General features: G+C 42.3%; 1 protein-coding gene across 1 annotated transcript in view; it reads left to right on the forward strand.

Moving 5' to 3' along the window:
• Window positions 1–926: 926 nt before the first annotated feature.
• Window positions 927–14,808, forward strand: part of Clca1 (chloride channel accessory 1) — a 29,547-nt gene continuing 15,665 nt past the window's right edge. Inside the window, exons 1-4 of the mRNA XM_075978977.1 lie at window positions 927–1,096; window positions 10,186–10,326; window positions 10,500–10,647; window positions 12,819–12,924. Coding sequence (XP_075835092.1) covers window positions 932–1,096; window positions 10,186–10,326; window positions 10,500–10,647; window positions 12,819–12,924 — 560 coding nt within the window. The 5' untranslated portion in view covers window positions 927–931. The remainder of the gene's footprint in view (window positions 1,097–10,185; window positions 10,327–10,499; window positions 10,648–12,818; window positions 12,925–14,808) is intronic.

Raw genomic sequence — 14,808 nt, forward strand, 5'->3', positions numbered from 1 at the left:
ATATCAAATAAAATGGACAGACAGACAGGGTAAATATTGATGCATTTGTCTACCTGAAGACCAAATTAAATTTGCGCCAAAGCTATTTACAAGTAATTTGAAGTCAGGAACACAGTGAGCCATGTTGGATTTCCATCTGAAGTTCAGTGAGCTTGAAAGAATCTATGTGGGAACTGATCCTCCATAATTTATGATTCAGAGTGACATTTAATTTCAGCAAATGTATGCTGTTGGTGTAGACTTAACTGACTGCTGGAGATGTGTGGTAGAGAAGCAGTGGGTGCCGAGGGAACTTGAGAAGCATGTTTCACAAAAGAAGATGAAAGTTTTACCTTAAAAGTTTACTGTAAACCATTCTGTAGTGCCTGGACTCTCACTGATGGCTTTGTTGTATGTGGACTGTGGAAGGAGTGTGCTGAGAGATGCTGAGGTTGCTCCAATGTTGCTGAGGGTAAAAATGAAATCCCCCCAAGAGAGAAAATCAGAGAGATTCCTTACAGGAAACAGAAACTTACCTAAATGCATGAAAGCCAAGCTTCCCAGCAGGTGGGGTTCAGGGTGGTGGTGGGTGGATCAGTGTCCCTGACTAGATAAATATTTGTAAGTCAACAGATCTTCCAATGGCCAACCTGCTTTTCTGGCATGCATGTTTCTGGGAACCGGATGTAGACTTCCCCCACCCCTGCTCAAGCATCTGGCACAACCCAAGGCAAGACCAACATTCCTTTTAGATGGAAACAATTCAAAGTACACAGTTTGGTTTTAAACAATAGTTACTCTCCTATTGTAGACAAATGTGGTGAAGAACCATTTGGGGTCAAGAGGTTAAAGACCTATAATAAATCACTTTGGATAAGGAGAACTGTGTCTCGGAGCATATATATAGCAGTAATGACACTTCTACAAGCAGCCCTTACCGAGGGACATCTACATGATGGGGTCATTGAAGAGTCCTGTCTTCATCTTGGTCCTCCACCTTCTAGAAGGGGTTCTGAGCAACTCTCTCATCCAGCTGAACAAAAATGGCTATGAAGGCATCGTCATTGCCATCGACCATGATGTGCCTGAAGATGAAGCCCTCATTCAACACATAAAGGTGTGTGCGGAGAGACAATTTTCTATGTTTTGACTGTTCTAGCTACTAGTATTTAATCAACAATAAGCATAATATTGTGTTAAAAGGAACACGATTTGTCTTGCTCTAGTTGCTTGACTTGGGAAGACACTTTTATGTCTGAATCTTTATCTATAAAAGGAAAGCAATAACTCTTTACCCACTAGGATTTTTATGAGAAACAAGGTGAATGCAATGCACATAATTCCAAGTTAGATATATTGTTGGCACTTAACAAATGACATCTGTATTTTCTGGCTGTAGGTTGTCACCGAGAATTATTTTGTGCTAGAGAAAGGCAGGTTCAGCTGTATAACAATAACGAGCAGGTAATTTTTCTGCAGGTTGCTACCACCACCACATAGTAGACCCTCTTGTTATTCTACTTGAAACTAACCTGTGAGGCTAAATAGCAGCCTGGCAGGCAAGCCTTCACTTAGCCCTTCCAGTGGGCAGAGTCACTGCATCTGCTCAACCTGGAAGCAAGGGGTCAACTCAGGGCTGCTGCAGGTGTGTGCGGGAGGGGGACATGGGTACACCGTTGTCACCTCTTCTGTAAGTGGAGAAAAGGTACACAGAAGCTCTTTGTCCCGGGAGAGCTGGAAGAGCCATCCAAACTGTCATCAGGTAGAGAGAGGAGAGAGTTCTTCCACCACAGTAAAGGGCTGGGAATAAGAAGGAAACACTTTCTAAAAGATCACCCTGGAGTCCTCAGTCTGCTCAAAGCACATCCATGGTCATTGCTGTGAAACGGGTGAGTGTCCTGTTCTGTAAAATGGGTGACAATAAGTGGTTCTCTTACAGAGCCTGTGAGGAGCGTGCAGAAGTGCACACCAGTAACAAAGACACAGATGAAGCTTAATAACCACAGCTACTGCCACTGTTTTCCAGTCACCTGTTTTTGCTTGCTTACTTGCTTTTTTTTTGCTACATTTTAACAGTAATTTTACATTATTGTCTTTTAGGCTTGTATTTGTTTCTCTCTCTCTCTCTCTCTCTCTCTCTTGCATTAGTTTAATTTGTATACCCATTTCATTATTAGGCAATATGTTATCTTTAGATTCGCATTTTAAATATTAATTCTTCTTTGACAATTTTATAATTTACATAATGCATTCTGACTAGTAGCCACCCCTACACTTTGTTCCTCCCATCCCCATCAACATCTTCTCACTGTTCCTTTCATGACTTCTAGTTTTATTTAGTGGCACATTTGGTGGTTGTCTGTGTGACACTTGGATGGGCACTATTCATGGGACCCTTGCAGGTCAACAGTGAGCTCACAACGGGAGACAGTGACTGTTCTCTCTCTGAATCTATGTAGCAAACAGCTGGGCAGTGAAGGTTAGGGCCCCCTGAGCCCCTCCTCTATTAGTTGCCCTTTTACCCCTTCTGAGGGCAGGTTCTTAGGACCAAAGTCCAGAAGATTCCCTGGGATGCATCATGGAGTGTAGGTAAAGAACCATTTCTGCCTGCCAGGATTCCTGGCCAGAGTATAACTCAAATAGGTGTGGGAGATGGAGGCACGGCACATCCAAGGACGTCTTCATGTTTACCATAGAGGCCTTCAGACCCTTTTCAGTGCAAGCAAGTCTGTGCCTGAAACTGATCAGTAGTCAGAAGCCTCAGGTGGGCTGTTGATTGCCACAACAAAAACGAAGCAGATACCTGGAGAAAGAAGCAAAGTAGAAAATGGAAGAGACACATGGCTGGTTTGTTTCTGTCTTGTAGTAGTAGGAGCTGCGGGACTGCGTCCCCAGCACCCCAGCCGCCTGCTCAGCTAGCTTATGCCCAAAATAACAACACACAAACTGTATTCATTTAAACACTGCTTGGCCCATTTCTATCTAGCCTCTTCTAGGCTAATTGTCACACCTGGACTAGCCCATTTCTAATTATCTGTGTAGCCCACGAGGTGACTACCAGGGAGATTCTAGCCTATGTCCATCCTGGGCTGGAGCTTCATTGCATGTGCCTCAGAGAGCAGAGCTATCCCCGCGTCTGCCCAGGAGAGGGGAGCATGGTGTCTCTGCTCCAGAGAGCAGAGCTGTCGAGTCTGAGCTCACTTCCTCTTCCTCCCAGCATTTTGTTCTGTTTACTCCACCTACCTATGTTTTAACCTATGAGGCCAAGCAGTTTCTTTATTACTTAACCAATGACCTTCCTCCATCATTCCCCCCTTTTCTGTTTAAACAAAAAGGAAAGGCTTTAACTTTAACATAGCAAAATTACATATAACAAAACAGTTATTAAGCAAGAATTACAGTTACAATATTTATATCTACCTTATCTTTTATCATAACAATGGAAAACTATAACTATAACTAACCATTCTTCAAGTTTATCAAAGACTCCAGAAAAATATAATATTACCTAAGTAAACAAGAAATCCAAAACTCTAGAAATGACAGAGACATCTCACTGCCTGGACAGTCACCCAAAGTTCCTCTGTACCATTGGGGCATCCATCTTCAGCCTACAGGCCCATAGTTTCCAGCAGACATTTCCACAAAGCAGGAAATTTCAAAGGCAGTCACTATCTGCTCGTCCTGAAGAATGTCTTGCAGACTCTTTCATGAATCAGGAACCCCGAAAGACCATCTCACCTTTAGGCAAGTTTAGCAGTCCTCTCTCTGCGGGTTCTCTGTGTCCAGTTTATGCAATAGTCCAAGCAAGAACAGTTTCTTGCCCAAATGGCTATCAAACTCCATAAGGATCCTCTTCGATGCCCATCTTCTTCTTGAAGTAGATTGGTGCTGCCAGGAGCAGAGTGTCTCATTGTCATGAAAAGTCCTAAGTTATTAAAACATTAAATGCCATATTCTGCAGTCTTTGAAAGATATGAAGAATGTCTATCTAACTGAAATGTATCTCTATATATCTAGAAAATCTAACTAACATGACTACAAGCTTGACTATTACTGATAATTATCCATTAACCTATATTTCTTAATTATACATTACATTTTTTAATGAACTACACAATCACAATATCTTAATCAATAGCAGAAATATGCATATACATATAACAAAATTGACCTTAAATCTCTATCAATAAAACAAAATCTATACTAATACAAATTATTCATATCTATATCATATCCCCCTTTAAATGTAAAAGAACATTTATAAACCATATTTGGGAACATGAGTGTAGTAATAAGGGCGGTGGGGCTGCGTCCCCAGCACCCCGGCTGCCTGGCTAGCTTATGCCCGAAATAACAACACACAAACTGTATTAATTTAATCACTGTTTGGCCCATTTCTATCTAGCCTCTCCTAGGCTAATTCTCACATATTATTTTAGCCCATTTCTAATCATCTGTGTAGCACCCCTAGGTGCGCTTACCAGGAAGATTCTAGCCTGTGTCCATCCTGGGTCGGAGCTTCATTGCGTGCGTCTGCCTGGGAGAGAGGCATGGTGTCTCTCTGAGGCGTCTGCTCCCAAGAGGAGAGCTGTCAAGTTTGAGCTCACTTCCTCTTCCTCCCAGCGTTCTGTTCTGTTTACTCCTCCCACCTATCTTCTAACCAATGAGGGCCAAGCAGTTTCTTTTTTTTAACCAATGACCTTCCTCCATCACATGGGCGCAGTTTTTTCTCTCCAAACTGCTTCCTGCTGAAAGGGGGAGTCGTTAATTAGGTCTTTCATGGTATAACCTGTGTGCTAGTTTCATCTCAGTTGGTGGTTGAGCGAAGCAATTTTCTGAAGATGTTCACAGCAACCCTTCAGAAGGGTGTGGTCCATCATACCATATCGGAACAGAAGCAATCCATAGTGTCTCATCCTCTGCGAAAACAAAAAAAAGAAACTCCTTTCCAAAGCATCATGTCCTTAGATCCAAATTTCAAAGTCAAGGCATTTTCAAAACATCTATGTTGGATTAGTTCAGCAGCATTTATAAATAAATATCTTTTAGCAGCTGTTGCTCCTTCCTCAGCATTCAAACAATTCAAAGAGAGCATAATAGCATACAGTATCAAGATTCTCTGTGTATTTTCCATCTTTGTGCGCTTTATTTTAACCTTTATTTTGTTTATCTTTATTTTTTGCTTTTTGAGACAGGTTCTCTGTATCTATGACCTGGAATAACTTTGTAGACCAGGCTGTCCTTGAACTCTCAGAGATCCGCCTGTCTCTGCCTCCCAGGCATTGGGATTAAAGGTGTACGCTACTATACCTTGAACTCATGGAGATCTGTTTGTCCCTGCCTTCTAGGCACTGGGATTAAAGGCATGTGCTACCACACCTTGAAGTCACAGAGGTCAATCTCCCTCTGCCTCCCAGTGTTGGAATTAAAGGTGTGTACTACCACACCCAAAAACTTTCTTCCTTTTTTTTGTTTTTTACTTTAAGAACTTTAACATTTAGTCTGCATATATTTTTAACACACTTTAAACCATTTAAACATTTTCTTTGACTTTGAATCTTTCTTTTACTGTATATGTCTCTTTTTTGACCACATGAGTCCTTAATTTAGCAAGCAATATCAGTAGGATTAAAGCCGTGGCTTTGCCAGCTAGATCCAGCCCATTTCTTAGCTTTCCAGCCTCATGGCTGAGGTACTGGCTGTAGCCATGTTTACTGCCACAACTCTATGGCACTTCAAGGTCCCTGCCAGCAAGCGAGCTTCAGCAGCCTGCGCTTGCAAACCGCACAAACCGCCTGCGTAAAAGAGTCAGAGTTTGCCCTGGCAGGACAGCCCAGAAAGCCGGCATTTTTAAACGGCACAGCTTTTTTCCTGCTACGGCTGAAAACCAAAAAGCATGAATTCAGCTTTTTGTTAACACCATTTAAGTGTTTTGTGGCAGGACCTCTTAATGAGCTGCAGGGTTATGCAGCTAAAGCTGAGTCAGGAAGCCTCTCTTAGAAGAGAGCGCTTGCTTGCCTCTAGCAAGCAGAGTAGACCCGAGAAATTGTCGCTACCAAGAAAACATGCTTTACTCTTTCCCAAGCTTTCTCAGGCTTTCAGAGGATTCAGTTGTCCACACGTCTGGGCACCATCTGTAGTAATAGAAGTGGCGGGGCTGCGTCCCCAGCACCCCAGCCGCCTGCTAGCTTATGCCCAAAATAACAACACACAAACTGTATTCATTTAAACACTGCTTGGCCCATTTCTATCTAGCCTCTTCTAGGCTAATTGTCACACCTGGACTAGCCCATTTCTAATTATCTGTGTAGCCCACGAGGTGACTACCAGGGAGATTCTAGCCTACGTCCATCCTGGGTTGGAGCTTCATCGCATGTGCCTCAGAGAGCAGAGCTATCCCCGTGTCTGCCCAGGAGAGGGGAGCATGGTGTCTCTGCTCCAGAGAGCAGAGCTGTTGAGTCTGAGCTCACTTCCTCTTCCTCCCAGCATTTTGTTCTGTTTACTCCTCCCACCTATGTTTTAACCTATGAGGCCAAGCAGTTTCTTTATTACTTAACCAATGACCTTCCTCCATCACTGTCTCAGGCCAGTGTGTTTTGGGGATATGCTAGGAGAAACTGGTACCTTATGTTTAATAACAGCAACTTGGTGTTCCACGAAGCTTTGAGCCTTCAGAGTGCTTGCCCTTGCCATCTTTGGTGGGTTTCCTGGTGAAAATCATTGATTTCTCACCACAGTTACTGAATTGACTTTCTAAAATGAGCAAGGTCTGAGCTATGCGAGCTAAGTTGGCTTTCACTTCTTTCTTCTGTGCAACAAGAACACAGTTAAGTCTGATGGTGTCCGGAGGGTGCCTTCATAGAGAGAGCCAGCCCCTACTATCTGATGCCCCAGATATCTGATGTTTGAAGATCTCAGGGAATGCCCCGACCCCAGCCCAGCTGCCACTGATGAGTGCAATTGCCTCTCTTGGCTCCTCAATCCCTGCTCCAACAGCCTTTTTGAGGGGAGATTCTCTACCTGGAAGTATGGTTGGGACATAGATGCTAAGTCAGATTAGCTTCAATGAGGCAGTATTCAAGGGTCTCCTACCAGTGTGTGGAGGAGGGGACCACAGCAGCGCTGCCCACCACTGCTGGTCCCTGCCAGTACTGCCACTGCTCCATACAGAAACCTTGGGAGGACATTGCACAGAAGGAATTCAGAGAGAAATTCTCTCTCTCTCTCTCTTTCTCTCTCTCTCTCTCTCCCTCTCCCTCTCCCTCTCTCCCCCTCTCTCACACACACATACACACACACACAAAGGGACACAAGTATCAATGGGAGTATCTGGAAATGTCTCTTCGATGCACAGAGCCCAGGGACTATCTGGCTTGGCACTCATGCATTAATTTGTCATTCATCATAATAATTTGCTCAGTCAATCAGTCTTTTTTTCATCATTTATTTGCAAAGTACAACATTATATAAGGTACTAGGAATCCATCTGCCACCAGCGTTCTATGCTTGTCTTTCGGGAATGCTAGCTCCATCCAGTAAACAATGTCCCACACCCTTCTCTTGCCCAGAGTTAAAATATCTATGTATATATGATATCACGCTCTCAGAAAGCAGAACAGATGGCATGTGCCTTTGTTAAAACCTGCAGACAACGGCATCTACTTCAGGCTACTTGTACCTTCTGGAAGGCGTCAAATAGTCACAGTTTACAAGGGGAATCATGGACAAGTCAGGTTTATACCATCAATCATTTGGTGGTTTTAATTATTATTTTTATTAAATTGGGAGAATGGTAGCATGTTAAATTCTCCCAATGATTATTAAAATCTGGACGTCAAGGGATAGAAACGCAAAGCATTAAGCATGCTTTCTAAGTTAGAATGGGAATCATTATTGTCACAGTTTGGAATGGGGGGAGGGTCAGGCTTGGAGGAAAAAAGTAAATTCCCAAGTTCATCCACTGAGACGGGCAGGAACAAGACTCAGCTCTGCATCATTCGCTAAGTGTGGCCTCCCCTCACCACGTTGAACTGTCTTTCTCCCAGGTCCTCTCCAACTGGGCAATCTCCCCACTAGGTCTGCTCCAGCCAGGACTTTGCTCCTGCAGCAAGCCCTCCTTCCTTTCTGCACTATCCTTTTCCACTCACATCTGCAAATTATAATAGTTCCAATGAAAACAAACAAACCCCGTGGCCAATCTCTCATTCCCCTACCATTTAAATAAACGTGTCTTAACCCGCTATCTGTAGCCGCCAACTCCAGTTTCTCTCCTCCCACCCTCCCGACTGCACTCACACACACAGTTGTCTCCATTCTGCAGCCATGGCTCACCATACTGCACAAGGCAGGGGCCATCCCAGCCTTCCTCCCATCACTCCTGGTTTCCTCTCTGTGCACTGACTTTCTTCCCTTGCCGGTCTGAGAACGCCAGAGTTCTCTTCTTTCCTTGTCAACGCCCATCTGTCCTAGCTGACCCAGCCAGTGCCTTCTTACAGCATTGTTTATACACCACTCTCTCTCTACCCTGTCACAGTGCGCTCCAGGGAGCCTGCAGGAACACATACTACTGGGATTCCTTCACTGCTAAGAAATAAAGCTACACATAATTTGCAAATACTAAACGATGCTGTTCCTTAAATCTAACTCTTAATACTATATTAAAACATACTATACTAAAATGAATGCTATCGTTAATATTTATCATGAGATTTAGCTTAACTGTTAGGAAACTCATAGGTATGTCATATTCTCTCCCTGCCATGTGCTGTGAGACCTAGAGAGTTATAGCCCAGTTCTTGGTTTTTCTGTCCAAGCTTTCCTTATGGTTGAGGGATCAAATGCGATGGGGGCACAAGATGATAGTGAATAAATATTAATGTCAAGAGAACATGCTTGCTAGTGTGTCCTGTAGTTGGTGGGTTTTTCCTCCTTAGGGGCCCACCACCCAGCTCCCCAATAAACACAAGAGATTTTTTTTTCTTACTTACGAATGCCTGGCCTTAGCTTGGCTTGTTTCTAGCTAGCTTTTCTAACTTAAATTATCCCATTTTTCTCTTTAACTATGCTTCGTCTCTGAGCATTATTCTGCATATCTTTCTTTCCTTCTTACTCCATGGCTGGCTGTGTGACTGGGTAGCTGGCCCCTGTTGTCTTACTCTCCTCCTTTTCCCGCTCCTCACTCCCTTCCCTAGATTTCTCCTCTTATTCTTTCTGCCCGACAGCCCAAACTACTTCTCTCTCTTGCCTTGCTATTGGCCATTAAGCTCTTTATTAAACCAATCGGGTGTTTTAAGTGCAAAATAACACAGCTTTACAGAGTTAAGCAAATACAATATAAAAGAATGCAACACATCTTTGTATCACTAAATATTCCACAGCACAAATAAATGTAATACACCTTAAACTAATATCCCACGACAGTGTCACATGGGTGATGTCATCAGTGAAGTAGTCACAGCTATGTTTCCCATGCTGTAAGTGGTGAAATCAGAGCTTAGAACTGGAAAGTGACAAACAAAGCTGCTATGAACATAGTTGAGCATATGTTCTTGTGGCACGGCTGAGCATCCTTTGGATATATACCCAAATTGGTATTACTGGGTCTTGAGGAAAGTTGTTTCCTAATTTTCTGAGAAATCGCCTGTAGATCTAATCTACATGGGAAGTAGAAAAAGACAAGATCTCCTAAGTAAATTGGAAGCATGGGGACCTGGGGTGAGGGTTGAAGGGAAGGGGAGAAGCAGGGAGGGGAGCCAAAAAATGTAGAGTTCAATAAAAATCAATAAAAAAATAAAATATATTATTTTACCATGGTTATCTGCCTTACCATGGTTATCTGTCCTACATATTCAATGAAGACAATATAAATTTAATCCAAATACAGACAAGGATTGTACAAAGTCAGTCTTACTCAGGAACATAAAGGAAAAATTAAAATGGTAAATTGAATAAAAAAGAATTGGAATGTGTCTAATGTTCCACAAGAAGTGGTGGAGCCAGGATGAGCATCTGCCTCTAGAGTCTGTGCTGTTCGGTGTTGCTCTGTGGTATGATAGACACTCAGGAAGAACGATCACTGTTATTAAGGAAGCCATGACCTTGCCCGGCTAGGCTTTTGAAAGGACGATCCAGACCCGTGTTTGAGTGACCTGTAACTCGGTCTGTTTACAGTGATGTTGTTACATGTGCTCTCTCTCCTCCCAGGACATGGTGACGCGAGCCTCCCCATACCTGTTCGAAGCTACGGGGAAAAGATTTTATTTCAAAGATGTTGCCATTTTAATTCCTGAAAGCTGGAAGACAAAACCTGAGTATGAGAGGCCAAAACTCGAAACCATCAAAAATGTGAGAACAAGTTCTTTTGGGCCGATTTTCTTCAGCAGTTTAGCTTTTGTTTCTGTTTCTGTGTTGGAGGTGAAGTAGTGTAGAATGAAATGGGATTGCACCTGAGTCCCTCAGCCGTGAGCGATGCCAATCTGCTTGCTGAAATGGTGTGGTCATCTTTTCCTACATTCCAGGCCGATGTCCTGGTGTCAGCAACCAGCCCTGTGGGTGAGGACCAGCCACACACCGAGCACGTGGGAGCATGTGGAGAGAAGGGACTCAGGATTCATCTCACTCCCAACTTCTTAGCAGGAAAGAAGCTGAAAGAGTACGGACCACAAGGTATGGACTCAGCTAAAGCGTTCCAGCAGATACCTTACCACACCTGTTGTGTATTAACTACTGTGTTCTCTTTCTGCGTACGTTAGGAAGAAAACCAGTGAAGCAAGCTTTTCATTTAAAACAAGCAGCCAGAGCTAGGTATTTCTGAGCTATACTTTAACATAGACTTGTGTACCTGCAGATGTGTGGCACTTTGGCAACTTTATGAATTACTATAGCACCGGGTTATTACAATAAAATTGTTTGCCATGAAGCCTTAGACATCTATGGATCTATGGGCTTCTCGGGACTGAATTAAATCTCCTTTCTGCAGTTCATAAGATAGCCACCAGATGGTGACAGCGTGCTCAGGCTCAATTGATTTGTGGTCCTGACTCAGCAGAATTTGAGTCTTGATTCTGTAGGACTTGGGAGAGGCTCAGATTCCGAGTTTTTAACAAGTTTCCAGATAGTGCTGCCCAGGGTACCACTCTCTAGGTAGCAGACAGAATTGTTTTGCTGTCATCTCTCAAAAGACTCTCTCTCCTCTCTTTCTCTCTGAACCAGTAATTCCAGGACAGCTGAGCCAGAAGGATCCTGAGTTTGAGTTAGCCTGGGCTACACAGGAAGACTCTTAAAAGGAAGGAACAACTAAAGAAAAAGTCCAATCCTTACAAAAATATACTCAATCATATCAATATGAGCTATATAGAGCAATCTTGAAGGAAATATTCAAAGTACATATATGATATATATATATATATGGATAGTTATTGAATAACTAGTATTTTTGAATAACTAGTGTTGAAATAATAAGATCTAAAAAAGACTAGACTCCTCCACTATCAGCTTGGTTTTCTTAACCTAGGCAAGGCAGAGGAAAAGGGCAAGCCGTGGTGACGCAAGCCTCAGCCCCACACATTATGCACTGAGTAGCAAGGTCTGAACTTTGCCCCTTTGTTCTACACTACTCCACTTCATTCCCATAACAGGAACAGGAGATCCCTGACCTATGACTCAATAAGTGTGTGTTGAACTCATTGGTCCTGCGCTCACGATAGCTGTCACAGCTGTGGATCACACCCTCCCTTTAAATCACGTTTTTATGTATCTTGACCCCAGTTCTTTGCCCTCAAAATCTTCTGCTATCTTGACAGTCATTTCCATTCCAGAACTTAGAAGAAAATCCAGTGCGAAGCCTTAGATCAGAGCAGGGATTGAGTTCCTTGGCACGCCCCTCCCACCGAGCTCTCCAGACTCAGCCAGCATGAAACATGTTCATAAGTCACTAAGAGTCATCCAGATAAAACAGATACTTAATGGTGCCAAATCATCTTTAGATAGGATGTGCCCAGATACAACAGGGGGGAAATCATATTGTCTGTCTTCATGGGGATAAGCTACGAAGACAGTAAGATGCTCAGGGCCATAATGGGGCATGATAAAATGCAAAAGAGGCGTGTCTGGTCCACTCTGAGCATGTTCGGGTGGCAGCTGGGAATCGGAGCTTAATATTTCTTTCTTAATGCTTTGGCAACAGACTCTCAAAAGTGTTGCCAAGGCAGGACTTGAACTAATGGTCCTTCTGCTTCAGCCTCTTGAATAGCTAGGATTACAGGCACTTGCCACCAGGCCTAGACGGAAGCTTGGCTTTCAGAGAAGAGCAGTAATGACCGCTGCAGACAGTGAGAGATGCCAACTTGAGAAGGCAGGTGTCACAAAAACCAGAGGTGAACGAGAGGATGTTGTGGCCCAGAGCAAAATCCCCAGAAACATGGTAATTCTGGAGCACAAAGGCGAACAGCAAGGAGCACAAAGGCAAACAGCAGCAAAAAGGCTGGCGTTACCAAGTACTCCCATGCTGTGCGAAGGACTTAACCCTTGTACTGCGAGGCATTCTCTCTCTTATCCTGCATGTCCTCCCTAAGATCACACATTGTGGGTGAGGCAGCTGCCTGACAGGGGGAATAACCTCCCGGCCCTCAATCATCACCCCATGAACACACAGCAAGCCAAGAATAACTGCATACTTCTCACATTAGGTCATGGTAAGGGAAGCAAGCTCCTAATTTTATTATTTAGAAGTAAATAATAAAGCCAAGCAAAGCGAACACTTAGAAGAATTATTTTCTAGCGTGAGGTTATTTTACCCTGTTTTATATCTTCAGCCATCTGATTTGTTTTCCTCTCAGAAAGGGCGTTTCTCCACGAGTGGGCTCATCTCCGATGGGGGGTGTTCGATGAATACAACAATGAAGAGAAATTCTACCTATCCAAAGGAAAAACAGAAGCAGTAAGGTATGGACATTTTGACTTTACCTACACAATTTTTAAACACAGCAAACTTCTCCTTGAATTACTTTAAAAATACCAGTTTTCGATCCTCTATCAAGTGGTTCTGCTAACTGAGTTCCTGTTTTGTAAGTCATGGCGATGGACAGGCTGCCAGGTACCTCTGCTTATAATCTCCATCACACTAGCAAGCGTCACTTTACTGACATGAGCACATGTCGGTTTGACAACTCAAGCCTCAGCCAATAGGCACCATCCCAAACTTGTCTGTTGTCCCCACTTCTCCCTTCTAAGTTTCCACACCATTAAATAGTACTGCGTCCTCCCTTAAGAGCAAGGCTGATGTGTGCGCATTGTTTTCTGAGATCTAGTAGTATTTATCAACTTATTCTCCCTTCAATGGCTACAGAGCACATTAGTCTACACGACGGCCGTGCCCTCTTGATAAAAACTTTACCAGGTTAATCCCAGTGCTCGGGAGGTAGAGGCAAGTGGATCCCTATGAGTTCAAGGCCAGTCTGGTCTACAAAATGAGTTCCAGGACAGCTAGAGCTGTTATACAGAGAAACCCTGTCTCAACAAACAAACAAGCAAACCTACCTTTATCTATATTATTAATATTCATTGTCCCTTGTCTTCCAAAGAAACGTTTAAAGTATGTGTAGGCCCATAACTAATCCAAGTATGATAGCTGTAGGAAGTTACTCTTTTCATATACTACAGAATATTTATGTGACCCGACAGACTGTATTATATTTAATGAAGAAATGGTAGGGACAGTCCCAGCAAGAAGACAAAGGTGGCCTCTATGAGCACAGTTGTCTCTGTTTATTCAGGAAGTTGTATCCAATTCAGTAGCACACAAAACGGAGGCAGAACAAAACAAGGCTACCAGAGGGGAAGACAGAAGATGGCACTTACACAAATGAGTGTTCTACTTAGAAAACCCAAGAAAGTAAAGTGAATAGTTCAGGTTGTAAGAAACACCAACACAGGGACAAGATACAAAGGGAATGCTCCAGGAGCTTTTCCATGTATTAGCAATAACTCATTAAAAAAATGTAGTGGAAAAACACTTCACTGAAGATAGCAACTCAATGGAAAATGCAGGAAGAAATGCTCAAGATGAATCTGAATAAAACTACAAAATAATTCTAAATGACTTAAAAGAAAACAAAGGCAGAGAGGATTTCAATACATGAAATGTATAAATTCAACAAAAATTGATTTATTAATTTATAAAATTCTAAAAAAAATTGTATCTTATTCAAAGATTCTAGCAATCATTCGGTGAGATTATTTCTGAAAAAGGATCATAATAAAGGAACCTTTATTTGTCAATTTTTAAATACACTTCAAGACTGAATTAAATATAATAATGTATATCAACAGAAATTCATATACAGAGTAACTTAACAGAGTTTGAAAAATAGATAAGGAGAGGTAAAATTTCTTAAGATATAAAGAAAATTTCTAACTATGGGAAAAACTAACAGAATCTCTTACAATTGGATAAACTTGTCAAATTGAAAAACACACAATACAAATTATACATATCTATGTACTAAAGTCTACAAATGTAAATTATTAATATTAATGCATAACAAGTTAATAAATATTAAGATTATATCTACAGGTAGTAAAAATCTTTCTATATGTTCATATCTCTATGTAGTGAAAGTTTTTCTGTGCACTTAAGAATTAAAATAATAGATGGTTGCAGCAATATGCAGCTATAATTTCAGCACTCAGGAGGCTGAGGCAAAAGGATATGAATTCACGGCTAGGCTGGTCTACACAGCAAAGACCTGCCTCAAAAAAACAAAACTAGAGAAAGGCATAACTAAAGAATAAGGTAAAAAATGTAACTGCCCATAAATATTTTATTTT

The sequence above is a fragment of the Microtus pennsylvanicus genome, chromosome 7 (assembly GCF_037038515.1).
Source record: "Microtus pennsylvanicus isolate mMicPen1 chromosome 7, mMicPen1.hap1, whole genome shotgun sequence".
Classification (NCBI taxonomy): Eukaryota; Metazoa; Chordata; class Mammalia; order Rodentia; family Cricetidae; genus Microtus; species Microtus pennsylvanicus.